The sequence below is a fragment of the Balaenoptera borealis genome (genome assembly GCF_965194805.1).
Source record: "Balaenoptera borealis genome assembly, chromosome: 6".
Classification (NCBI taxonomy): domain Eukaryota; kingdom Metazoa; phylum Chordata; class Mammalia; order Artiodactyla; family Balaenopteridae; genus Balaenoptera; species Balaenoptera borealis.
The window spans coordinates 19,302,188-19,315,436 of NC_138863.1; the positions used below are offsets into that span (position 1 = coordinate 19,302,188).

General features: G+C 54.0%; 1 protein-coding gene across 9 annotated transcripts in view; it reads left to right on the forward strand.

Moving 5' to 3' along the window:
* TNS1 (tensin 1) overlaps positions 1-13,249 on the forward strand; it is a 229,994-nt gene that overhangs the window by 36,448 nt on the left and 180,297 nt on the right. For all 9 annotated transcript variants that reach the window (XM_082397656.1, XM_082397654.1, XM_082397655.1 and 6 more), the window contains exon 2: positions 6,984-7,098. In XM_082397656.1, the coding sequence (XP_082253782.1) occupies positions 6,984-7,098 (115 nt within the window). The remainder of the gene's footprint in view (positions 1-6,983; positions 7,099-13,249) is intronic.

Sequence of the window (13,249 nt, forward strand, 5' to 3'; positions counted from 1 at the left end):
TTGTGGCAAAAGGGGAAATTAGAATATGTTACTGAAGATTAGATAATGCTATCGTATCGATGTCAAATTTCCCGAGGGCGGTGATTATATTGGGCTGAGGTAGGGGACAGAGACAGAACGTGGAAGCGGTGAATCGGGGCCAAGGGCATAGGCGTATTCATCTTTTCCGGAGCTTTTAAAATTTTCATGGTGAAAAAAGAAGACGGGGTGGGGAGATTGATTTTGAAAGAGGTGGGGGGTGGGTATCTGGGGAGATCTCCCTGCGGGGATGAGGTTTGAATGAGGCCTTCAAGGATCGCTAGAAGCTTGACAAGCTGAGAGGGAGGAAGGGCATGCTGGGAAGAGGGAAGAGCAGAGCAGAAGCTCAGAGGTGGATGCAGGGTAGGGAGTTGGGGAGTGGGGCGAGGGGATTGAGATGGCCGGGTGGGCGGGGTATGGACCACGGCTGCTTTCTTGCTGACTTGAGGGAGTGCAGGTCTTAACTTGGGTGCCTGGGAAGGCATGGAAGCATATTGGGGTGAGTGGGGGTGACCCCATAGAGCTGTGTTCCTTAGACGCTGTGTGGGGAGGAGGGGTCCAGTGTCTTGGGGCAGGAGGCCGGAGGCTGTTGCAATAGCTCCAGACAAAAGTGACAGGGCCTCCAATAGGCAAAGGCAGTGGAATGAAAAGCACAGGAGGCCACAAGAATATTTAGGGAGTAAAATTTGCCGAGTCTGGCAACTGGTTGGATTGGAGGGTGGAACCGGGAGGAGTTGAGAGTGACTCAGAGTTTTCCACCCGGGGCGACCAAGAACATGGTCAGGCCATTAGCTGGCTAGGGGATGGCGGGGCTGGTGGTGGTAAGGAACTTCCGTGTGTATATGAAGGTGAGGTGGGGTTGCAGGGAGCTTGCGTTTGAGGGGCCGGGGCGGCAGGGGGCTGCCGGACACCAGCCTGCAGCTCCACTGGGAGTCCCAGTCTTCCCCATAGAAATGACCACTGATGCCAACCAGGTCCTGGCATCCCAATGCAAGGGGATGAGACATGGAGGGGTGGATGGCCGGGAGGCAGGGAGAGGACCGAACGACCCTCCAAGTCTGTCCTAGGCCTGCTTTTCAGTGACTCTCTTTCCCAAGGCTCACTAGCTCGTAGACTTCTGCCCTCTGGCCTCATCATCCAGGTCTCCTAGTGTGGGGCGCAGGGAACCTAGTGGGGCTGGGCTGGGGAATTTTCTTGGGGAGGCGGCAGGAGCTCATGAGCTGGAGGACCCTAGGGTTATCAGTCCCCCTTCATCACCACCCCCACCCCACTGTGCTTTGCCCCAGGGGGCAGGGAGGAGCCAACAAACAGCCATTCCCACCCCAAGGCCAAGGACTCCTGCCAAGGCTGCCCAAGCCAGATGCGCCACACCCCTCTGACAGGCAGCTTGGCTGAACGGAGGGTGGGAGGGAGAGATCCCCCAGAGGGCCAGGAAAGCCCTCCGATGCTGGGTGGGCTTGTTGCAGGGCTAGGGCTCTGGGTTTGGAGGGTAGGGAAGAATGACTTCGGCTGGGACCCCTTCCCTTTTCTGGGTTCTGGCTCTCGAGGGAGGTAGGCGTTGGAAGGACTAGGCAGCTCCTGCCATGGCCAGGCCTCTTCTGTCCTGAGTTTCCCCCAGGTCTGCTAGGAGCGAATCCAGCAAGGGAGGGGCTGGGTGTGCTTTGTGAGGCTGTCTGCCACTTGTCAGGGAAAATGATGGTCATTGTCATAACGAGCCATTACCCTTGAGCTCGGTGCCTTATGGGCTCGTTCTCATCCTCTGCGTGTACCTGCAGAGTAACCGTGGGCGAGGGCAGGGTAGGTACTAGACCTTTGTTTATCTTCTTCCTCTGGATTTTGACATATGATTGTTAGGAAGTTCTTTTTCCCCCTTGAGTCTAATCATAAGTCCTGGCAGCTTCTGCCCACTGGGTGTTGTTTTGCCTTCAGTAACTTCACAGCAACTTCTTTTTTTTTTTTTTTTTTTTTAACATCTTTATTGGAGTATAATTGCTTTACAATGGTGTGTTAGTTTCTGCTCTATAACAAAGTGAATCAGTTATACATATACATATGTTCCCATATCTCTTTCCTCTTGCGTCTCCCTCCCTCCCACCCTCCCTATCTCACCCCTCTAGGTGGTCACAAAGCACCGAGCTGATCTCCCTGTGCTATGCGGCTGCTTCCCACTAGCTATCTATTTTACATTTGGTAGTGTATATATGTCCATGCACAGCAACTTCTTACGATGACAGCTCCTTCAGATATTTGAAGATGTTCCATCCTAGACTTTCTCCTCCATCATCCTGGGAAACCGTCAGACCTCTGTGGATGACTTCTAACAAGATTACCAGACATCCCAGTGTATAGTCAGGGCTGCTATACATCCGGGGTCACTTTGCTGGGCATGGCCGAACTGGTCTCCTCACTTCCACCGGGGTTCCCGGCCTCTCATGGAGGGGTGATGTCTCATTAGACGTCCCTCTCTCTGTAACCAGCAGCATGTCCACTCCCCAGATCCCACAGTCCCTTCCTGTCAAACTGGCCCATTATTTCCCCTACACTGTGTACACTCAGGCTGTCTTGTCCGAACCCCTTATTTTCATCTGGGGACTGTGAGGCCACCAGCCTAGAAAGCAGGTCTCTAGACTCCCAGCCCAGTGCTCCCTCAGCCAGACAGTCAGGACGGGGTAGGGGTGAGGGGTAGGAGTGTGCTGGGCCATCACCTGGAGGCAGCTTAAGGAGGCCATGAGCGAGGCCAGAGAGTGTGTTTTCTGAACCCGGTTCCTGTTCTCCAAGCCCGGGCGGGAGGAGAGTTTGTAAACTCAGACTTTATGGAGCTGGCCAGGCAGGGCAGGCAAGCCCAGGGCCCAGGGGAGAAGCCTGGGTGTTTGCTTGTCAGCCTGGAAGTCTCCACCTACTCCCCATCTGTTTACTGGACAGCCTGGACCCTCTTTGGGGAGATTCCACTGCCCTGACTATGCTTTCGGTAGGAGGTCTCTTTCCCTGGGCTTTGGGGGAAGGGCTGGATTTGGGGTGTAGGCAGAGAAAGCTGGGGGATAAGCTGGCACAGGGAGCTTTGCTGACTTAGTGGGGTAGGAGAGGCAGGCTTCGGGGGGCAGACTAGGCCTGAGATGATTGGGCTATAGGGCTTCCTGCCTGCCCACCCTCCCAGACAGGCCTTGAATTGAACCCCAAGCCTCCTCCCTGCTCCTCCTCCTACCCTAGGCCTTGGCTGCTGCAGTTGACGCGGGACTGGGTCCCCTCCCTGGAATGTCTGTGACAGAGATCATTCGGAAGGCTGCCAGCCAGGGGCTGAGATGGGAAAACGGGGGAGGAGAGACCTCAGAATAGGAGGGGACTCACCTGCCCCTCCTTGTGGGATGGGGGACACTGGGTCAAGTCCAGAGCTGGACCCTCAGCCTACCGGCCCCCTCCCCTTCCCCAGCTGAAGCTGGAAGCATAGCTCCCAGAATGAAGTGTCTGGAATATCAGAACCCAGGTCCTGCTGCCTGGCCCAGCCACCAGGGGGCACTGCTGGTCTCTTGCACCCACTCCTGACTCCACCACCCTCTGCTCTCTGGTCTCTCCTCTGGACTTTATATCTGCTCCGTCCTGCCTCCTCACCGTCTTGACAAATAGTCTGTCTCTTTGAATTTTGAGACAATCTAAAACTTCAGAAAAGTGGCAAATACAGTGCAAAGAACTTTTTTTTTTTCTGAGCTATCTGAGAGTAAGTTGCTGACACGTTGCCCTACCACCCTTGAATACTTCCCTATTTTCCTACAGGGACTTTCCCCACCTAACCCAACACAGCCATCCAAGCCAGGAAATTGACATTGATGCGTGACCTTCTCATCCTCAGACACCACTGAAGTTTGGCCAGTTGTCCTAATGATGTCCTTTGGGGGCGTGGAAAGAATCCAGTTCAGAATCAGCCGTGGCATTTGGTTGTCATGTCTCCTTAGTCTCCTTCAGTCTGGAAATCTCCTCAGCCTTTCCTTGACTTTCGTGACCTTGTCACTTTGGAATATTATAAGCCACTTAATTTGTGGACTGTCCCTCCACTGGGTTGGTCTGATGCTTCCTCATGATTAGGTTCAGCTTGTGTCTCTTTGGCAGGAGTATCGCAGAAGTGACGTTCTGTTCTCATCCCCTCCGTGGCACACAATCTCCACTCATCCTGTTACTGGTGACGTTAGCTTTGATCACTTGATTAAAGTGGAGTGTGCCAGGCAAAGTTACTTTTTTCCCCTTTGTAATTTATAAGCATGATGTGGGGAGGTGCTTTGAGACTCGTGAATACTCTGTTCCTCATCAGACTTTGACTGTATTCACTTATTTCACATATGAGTATGGACTCATTTAAGCCATTACTATCATTATGTATTTTGATGCTCAGATCTTTCCAGATCTGAGGAGCCCCTTCAAGCTGGCTCCTGTGTCCTATTGTCTGTCTGTCCCCCTTTGATTCTCTGGTTCCCTTTATAGTCTCTGTGTGTTTCTATCTAATCTCTCTCATTCTCTGGGTGTGCTTGTTTGTCTCTGTCTTTGTCTCTGCCTTTATCTTGGTCCTCTTTTTTTCTTCTCTGTCTGACTGTTGCTGTTCCCTGTCTTTCTCTGTCTTCTCTCTCTGTCCCTCTTTGTCTTTCTCTCTCTTGTCTCTGTCTCTGACTCTTTCTGTCTCTCTCTCCCCCCTCCACCTCTCTATCTCTTTGCCTCTTTTCCTACTGGCTTTCCCTCTCTTATTTTGTCCGTTTTCCTCTCCGTGTCTCTCTTGGTTCTGTCTCTTTTGCCCAGGACTCACCACTACAGGATCTTCAGCTGGGAGTCCTGGACATGCTGGGTTTGTGGGATGCTGCCACCCGTCCTCTGAACACGCAGAGTGGGGAGGCTTGGACCAGGATGCTAGGAGGGGGACTTGGAGGAGAAGAACCTTCTCCCTGGTCTGTGATCATGTCTGTGTGTGTCCATGCATGTGCAGAGGGCATTGGAAAGCTCTGTACCTTTGGGGGGTGGGGCGCGGGCGGCGGGCAGAGAAGCGTCAGTGTCTGTGCTCTGCTGGCCCCTGCTGCTGGAGCCGGGAAATGAATCCAGCTAGGTACCAGGGTGAGGTGCCTTAGAGAGGAATGGTGCCTGCACGCAGGGTAGGACTTCCCGGGGAGTCCTCTGAATGGGGAGCTTTCCCAGCCTGTGCCTGGGCTGGGGGCTGCGGGTGGGAAGAGGGTGGTCCTAAGCAGCGTGGATGCACGACTTTGCGGCTTAGACTGTGTTCAGATATGTGGTCACAAGCGGTGTGGGGCCCAACCTCAGGGTGTCTGGAGGGGGCAACTGAGGCCCCTGTTAGTGGTGGGGTGCTGGCTGGCCCCGGGATCGCGGCAAGCCAGATGCGGGGAAGGCTTGGACTGCCAGCCTGCCTCTCATCCCGTGTGTGTGGTGGTGTAGTTTTTTTTTTAACCTCTTTATTTGAGTATAATTGCTTTACAATGGTGTGTTAGTTTCTGCTTTATAACAAAGTGAATCAGCTATACATATACATATATCCCCATATCTCCTCCCTCTTGTATCTCCCTCCCACCCTCCCTATCCCACCCCTCTAGGTGGTCACAAAGCACCGAGCTGATCTCCCTGTGCTATGCGGCTGCTTCCCACTAGCTATCTATTTTACATTTGGGAGTGTATATATGTCCATGCCACTCTCTCACTTTGTCCCAGCTTACCCTTCCCCCTCCCCGTGTCCTCAAGTCCATTCTCTACGTCTGCGTCTTTATTCCTGTCCTGCCCCTAGGTTCTTCAGTACCATTTTTTTTTTTTGAGGTTCCATATATATGTGTTAGCATACGGTATTTGTTTTTCTCTTTCTGACTTACTTCACTCTGTATGACAGACTCTAGGTCCATCCACCTCACTACAGATAACTCAATTTCGTTTCTTTTTATGGCTGAGTAATATTCCATTGTATATATGTGCCACATCTTCTTTATCCATTCATCTGTCAATGGACACTTAGGTTGCTTCCATGCCCTGGCTATTGTAAATAGAGCTGCAATGAACATTGTGGTACATGACTCTTCTTGAATTATGGTTTTCTCAGGGTATATGCTCAGTAGTGGGATTGCTGGGTCGTATGGTAGTTCTATTTTAGTTTTCTAAGGAACCTCCATACTGTTCTCCATAGTGGCTGTATCAATTTACATTCTGGTGGTGTAGTTTTAAAAAGGATATTTAACCTATCAATATTTTCATAATGTAAAGAATAGTAAATAAAAATAAAGATGGAAGAAGCCTTCTGGGCTGGAGCAGGGGGTGGTAGTGAGGGTGAGAGAGAGAAACCTGAGGGGCATGGCACTCGGGGACATGGGTAAAAGGTCGAGGGCCATCAGCAGTAGGATGGATGAATGAGTTAGTTGCACGCACACGGTGGAGTACTATGCAGCAGCGAAAAGGAGGGAGCTGCTGCTATGTGAGCACAGGGATGAATCTCCCAGATTCTTGCTGAGTCAAAGAGGCAGACACAGGAGTATATACTGTATAATTCCATTCATATGAAGCTTAAAAACCTGTCAAAATGGATCTTTGGTGATAGAAGTCACAATAGTATCTACCTTGGGGTAATATTGACTGGGACGGCCACGAGGGAGCCTCCTGGGGTGTGGGTCCATGGGGCATATGTGTGTCAAATTGTATTGAGCAATACATTTAAAATGAGTGCACTTTGCTAATAAACTAAATCAGAAAAGTGATTAAGAAACCATGGAGGGGGCTGGAGTTTTCGACTGTTGTCTGACCCCACCTCTGACTGGGAGTCTGGGTCGCACCCACAGCTTTCTCTTTCCCTGGGCACCTCCTCCCATAAATGGGCTCGGGCCTTTCACAGCTGAAGGGGCTCTCACCTCTCCTTTCCCCAGTGCTTGCCTGCTTCTCCCCTGGTCCCCTGGCTCTTTCCCCAGGAGCCCAGCCTCATCACTGTGCCTCTCCTCCCACAGCCAGAGGACCTGGAGGCCCCCAAGACTCACCACTTCAAGGTGAAGACCTTCAAGAAGGTGAAGCCCTGTGGGATCTGCCGACAGGTCATCACCCGGGAGGGTTGCACCTGCAAAGGTGAGCAGCTGGCTGGGCCACGGGGGATGGGGAGCACGTCTTCACGGGAGTGAGATGCCCGAGGCCCGGGTCAGGCTGGGATGTCCTTGGGGTCCCGACTTGGTGCCTGGTTCTCATTTGGGAGGGGATGCTGAGCACACGGATAGCGAGCATGTGGGTATGTGTGGATGGCACATGGCAGGCGATGGGTGGCATGGAAATGGCATGTAGCTTATGTGTGGATGGCATACAGATGATATGTGGAAGAAGGTATGTGGACGGCATACAGGTGGCATGTGAATGGCTTAGGGAAGACATATGGATATTATGTGGTGGCAGGTGGATGGTGTGTGGTTGGTGAGTGGCTGGCGTGTGGAGGGCGTGTGAGGGGGTATGGTTGGCCTGCAGATGTCATGTGGTTGGCACGTGGATGGTGTGTGGTCAGCACGTGGAGGGCCTGTGGAAGGTGGGTGTGGGGGTGTGTGCCTGGCACTAGGAGTACTGCAAAGATGCCAAGCCACGGTCCTGCCCCTGTGGCAGCTTAGGGGTGAGTTTAAGAGGCTCCCAGTTAGCCTCGGAGGAGGGCCTGCTGACTGGCAGGCTTTTGTAATCCCTGTTCTCATGTGCTCCTGTTCTCATGTGCAGCCTGGGCTTGGCTGTCACGGCTGCCGGAGAAGTTGGTGTCCTGCCCCAGGTCACACTATGAAATCAGCAGGAGACCCCTGCACCCAATCTCAGCGACTGACACCATCACCCACCCAGTTGCCCCATCAGATGCCTCCCTCTCTGTCACCCCCACCTCCCATCAATCGCCAGCACTCCCCCCTCCATACAGCTTGATTCGCTGAGCTTCTCTGCAGCCAATTCAGGCTGCCGACACCTCTCCCGTACAACTGACAGCTGCCCCTCTGCCTCCGGCATCCTGACCCACCCTCTCAGCCCACCTCCGCACCAGCTTCCGGAGGGCCTCGATGTCAGGTCCCTGGCTTTAGCCTTGGGAGCCCCCGCTCCCTGAAGACACAGCACAGACCCCTTCCTGCGGCTGCGCGGCCTGGTGGACCCACTGCTTGCCAGCTCTCTGACCCACGTGCCCCCGGCCCCCAAGTCCATAGTGAAACCAGCTGCACCTCACACACTTCCCAAATATGCCAAGTATGTCAAACATGCCAAAGGGCCGGGCTCTTTCTTGCCTGGAGCCTTTACTCACATGCTTCTCTCCACCAGGGCTCTCCCCTCTTCCTTCCCTCCATGCCCACGTCCTGGTGGGGCTGGAAAGCTGGGCATTAAAGCACTTCATGTTAAAGCACACACACGCATGATCTCATGCAGCACTCACAGCATCCGGGAGGTGCTAGCGTCATCCCTGTTTTACAGACGAGGAAACTGAGCCTCCGAGTAGTTAAGTCTCTTGCCGAGGGACACAGCTGGCTGGGTCGGAGTTGAGTTTCCAGCGTGTGTGCTCTCTGGGGGCAGGAAGGTTCCTAGACGAGAAGTTTCAGCTGGGGTTGGAGGCTGGAGAGGGTGGATGGAAGTGTGTGAGTGTGTGCATGTGCATGTGGGGGGCATTCCAGGCAAAGCCTTTCGGGCCAAGGGCAGAATTTTATGGTCCCTAATTGCAGGACTGGGACACACCCAGACTGAGTTTAGCGGGCCCGACAGGAATTTATGCCATACCAAAATTAGCCACATGGTGGCACCCTCCTCCCAAGAGTCCTGGCTGGCGCGGGTGGTGGTTTCCGGTCGGAGCTGGGAGAAGCCGGGGAGGCGTTGCCTAGGCTGGGGTTTTGCCTTTTGCTTCCATCACCACCTCCACCTCATCCGGTCCCTTGAACCTGCTCATGTTAGCCCCGCCCCTGCCCCCCCCCCCAGTTCCTTCCTTCCTCCCCCAATGCACCTTCCCTTCCCCCCAGTGACTCTGACACAGCTCTGATAGGAGGCAGCACGGGGCTGGGGGTGTAAGGAAGTCCGGCACTCTCACTGAGTGACCTTGGGCACATCTCTGGCCGCACATTCTGTGATCGCCTGTGGTCCTAACTTCCCCAGATGACCTGGCTTGAGGGCCCGGGTTGAGGAGGGGATTTGACCCCATGTGCATGGAAGGCTCCCAAGGGGAGCAGAGATGACCCCGGTCTCACCTGGTTCAGAGCCTGGCCCTGCTGGTGTGAACCGGAGTGGAGGGTGGGTGGCCGGCCAGTGGGCTGCCAGGCTGGTTTGGACGCTCTGGGTGAGTTAGTGGGAAGAAGAGGGAAAAAAACCAGGGCCACTCTCCAGAGGCACCACCAGGTGTCAGGACTGGGCCATGGAAGGACCAGGGACCCCCAGCCCCACAAGGGAAGACAGAAGACTCCCAGCTATACAGGCCACATGTGTATCCCCAGCAAGAGGGTTGGGGTCACTAGGCTTGGGGGCAGGGTTGGGGCCACTGGGCTTACTGGTGGGAGATGCAGGAGTGCGCCAACTCTCTGTGCTTTGGAACCAGGAGGTTGTGGTGGCATGAGATCCCCCTTATCCTTCCCTCTCTCCCTTCATCCATCCATCCATCCATCCATCCAGGGCCACCAGATATAGTTGTCCTCTGGCTGAGGGGGCCATTCACCAAGGCCAATCCAAAGGATTTGCTGTGCTCTCTGGTTCCTCTTCCAGTCTTCAAGTCTCTGGCTGCAACATGGTGACCCTCTGGATTAGTGGCTGGGGGTTCTGGGTTGAATGTCAAGGCCCTGCATTCACAGTCTCCATGGGGCTTGCAAAGTTGAGGGAATTTTGCTGCAGGCAGGGGCAGTGAGGAAACCTTCCCAGATCTAGAGAGACTGGGGCATTTGTCCTGTCTCCCACTGGCTGCCCTGCCCCATAGCTCCCCATCCTCCTGCATTTCACTGTTTAATGGACTATGGCTGAAGGGCGTGGGGTGGGAGACGGGGTCGGGAAGAGAGTCAAGGAACCTGGGGTCTAGTTCTGGTTCTGGGAGACTCAAAGGCGAACAAGGCAGACAAAGAACGAAGGTGTGTGGACACGTGGGTGTAAGCGTGACCGATATACAGGCAAAGAGGTGGTCGTGAGACCGCGGCTGGTCTTCTGCTGCGCTGAGCCTGTTTCCTCCTGTGTATCACGGGGTTAATAATAAACCCTGTGCTCGTCTCTGAGGGGGTGACTGTGAGGAGCACTGAGGTCCTGTGTGTGGCTGTAAAGTGAACACTAGTATCAGGACTAAGGCTCCCCGTGCGGAGACAGAGACGGACGAGACAATTGGAGGAGAAGAGGCCTGGGGCCTTTGTCAGTGGCCCAGCCTCGACTTCTGGGCCTGCCACTCTCAGGCCAGGTGACCTCAGATAAACCCCTTCACCGCTTGAACCTCAGTTTCCTCATCTATAGCTAAAAGGTTGGACCAAGAATATCTACTGAGGCCCAGACCATGGGGGGCCTGGAGAATTCCCTTGTTGGAGTCTGTAGAGTCTGGATAACTCTCCCAGTGTAGGCTGCCACTCCACCCCCTGTGTGCATGTGTGCAGCCATCTGACAATCATGAACCTCTGGGCTGGATGCCATGCCAGGTACTGGTGCCAAGACCCAGCCCCTGACCTGGGAAGACAGACATGCTGTCAGACAATCAGAGAGCCCGGTGGCAAAGCTGACACAGAGGTGTGTGTGAAAAGCTGTCTCTGACTTGGCAGAGATTTTCCTGTCAAGCTTCAGGAGGGAATCCATATGTAGGCTGGGTCTTGAGGGATGTGTAGGAGTTCCTCAGTTCAAACAGAGGGTTTCCCACAGGTCTCTGGGGGCAGTGCTCTAGGGAGTCTAGGGCCTTGCCCAAGGGCTCTAGCCTCCCACCAGGCTGAAAGCCAAGGGAAGAGACCAGAATGCCAGCTCAAGAGCCCAAGGCTTGCCATCTGGATCTGGATTGGGGCCCAGACTTAGAGTACTCCCCTTCTTAATGCTTCTGGTCAGCTTGGAAGGTGGGGGCAGTCACCTGCAGTTTCCCCAGGGTGGAAACTTGTCTTAATGGGAGAAGTCTACCTAGAAGCCCTCACTAGTTGGATTTGGGGAAACCTTGTTTCAGGGAGCTTTCTCTTTACTGGGGATCCCAGCTTCTACCCTGTGTCTGAGTCACTCCCTTCTTGGAGTCACTGGAAGCAGCCTGCTAGGGTGGGAAGATGCTGGGTTCCAGTCCTGGCTTCCCCCTGCGTGGTTGTGTGACTTTGGGTGAGACAATTAACCTCTCTGGGCCTGGTTTTCCTGATTCTCTAAATGAGGGGTTGGACTAGATCAGAGGTTCTTAACCATGTTCCAAAGGAGCTGTAAGGTTCTTTAGGGGCCCGAGAGGGTAGGAAAAAGGGGGAAACCCAAGGGCAGGCTTAAGGACCTGGGGCCCTGGAACCCCTGCCCACTTTAATCAGAGCAGCTCTGGTTTTAGGAGTTAAATATATTGGGAAGCAGGATGGTGTGGGGGTCTTGCACTTGGCTCAGACATCCTAGATTCAAATCCCAGCTCTTACCAGTGAGAACTGAGGCAGACTGCTTCACCTTTCTGTGCCTTCGTTACCTCACCTTTAAAACGGGACACACGGCAAACCTCCCGCCTTGGGCTACTGTGGGGATTACCTGAGATAACATATGTAAAGTGTTCAGAACAGATCCTGGCACATAACAAGCATTCAATAAGTGCCAACCAATATCACTGAGGTTCCATGTAAGAGTCCAGCTGCATCAAGATTTTGGCTGCAAAAACGAAAGCTTGAAAACCACTGGATGGGATGACCTAGAAGGTTTCTTCTTGGTTCAACTTCAGAGCCACACCATACCCACTCGCCCCTCGACCACCCCCAGAGTCACCTTGCATTAGGGTTTTCCAGAGAAACAGGACAACAGGATAGATAGGTAAGTAGGTAGATAGATAGATAGACAGATATTTATTATAAGGAATTGGCTCACATGATCGTAGAGACTTGACAAGTCCAAAATCTGCAGGGCAGATGGTCAGGTTGGAGACCCAGGGAAGAGTTGCAGTTCAAGTCCAAAAGCTGGCAGAATGCCTTCTTGCCTGGGGAGATCAGTCTTTGTTGTTCAGGCCTTCAACTGATTGGATGAGGCCCACCCACATATGGCAGGGAATGTGCTTTACTCAAAATCTACAGATTTAAATGTTCATCTCATCCAAAAAAACCCCAAACAAACCATTCACAGGAACATCTAGAAGAATGTTAAACAAATATCTGGGTACCATGGACTAGCCAAGTTGGCACCTAACATAAACCATCATGTACCTCCAGGCCAGGCTACGGAAGTAAGCAAGGCAGGGAGGGGCGGCGAGGCCTGGTGGGCAGGTGGGTGGCTGAGCAGGTCTCTGCCAGCTGGGGAAGGAGCGGAGGCCGGCCGGGCATGCAGGCAGTTATCGCCGGGGTCAGGTGCACACCGAGGCTATGTGCTCATTTTCCGACCCGAGGCCAGGAGGAAAAGGCCATTTAGATCCCAACAATGTTGGCTTCCTGTGTTCCCGAGAGGCAGGAAGCCACCCCAGGAGAGAGTCCAGGCAGCCCAGCAAGGCAGGAGTCGGCCAAGGGCTGGGGTTGGGGCGCAGTGCTCCACCCCTGCAGGTAACCTACAGACCCCTCCCCTCTATGGGGCTTTCTGCTCCGTCTCAGGCCGCTGGCCTGGCCCTGCTGCGAGGGGGCAATGTTGACACCCGTGGGCTGAGGTGGGGCTCCTGGGCTTCATGGAGCTTTGGTTTGACAGGGTCCCTCCCCAGGGGGCTTCATCTTGCAGGGCCACTAGCCTTCCGTGGGAGCTAGGGAAGGCCATGGTCTTCTCAGGTGGGGTTGATCATGAGATGGGTGTCCAGGGAGGACTCAGGCATCTGAGGGATGCCAGGATGGGGAGGCTGGAGTTTTCCTGCCCTCGTTCCCCTGCAACGAGAAATGGTACCCTGTGGAGTGGGCATCCCTGTCAACCGGGTGTTTCCTCAACAGCGTTTGGGATGTTTTCAGGGTTGGAACCTGGGTTCCCCCCTTTGTTGGTTGTGGGGAGGAAGTGGTAGGTGGTGACTATGATGGAGAGACTGGCTGGGATTATACACACGCTCTCGCAGCTGGAAGAGAGCTTGGAGACCATCTGTTCCAGGGGTCGGAAAGGCAAGGGCCTTCAGAGGAAAGCAGGCAAGTGAGTGTGGACAGCAGGCCAT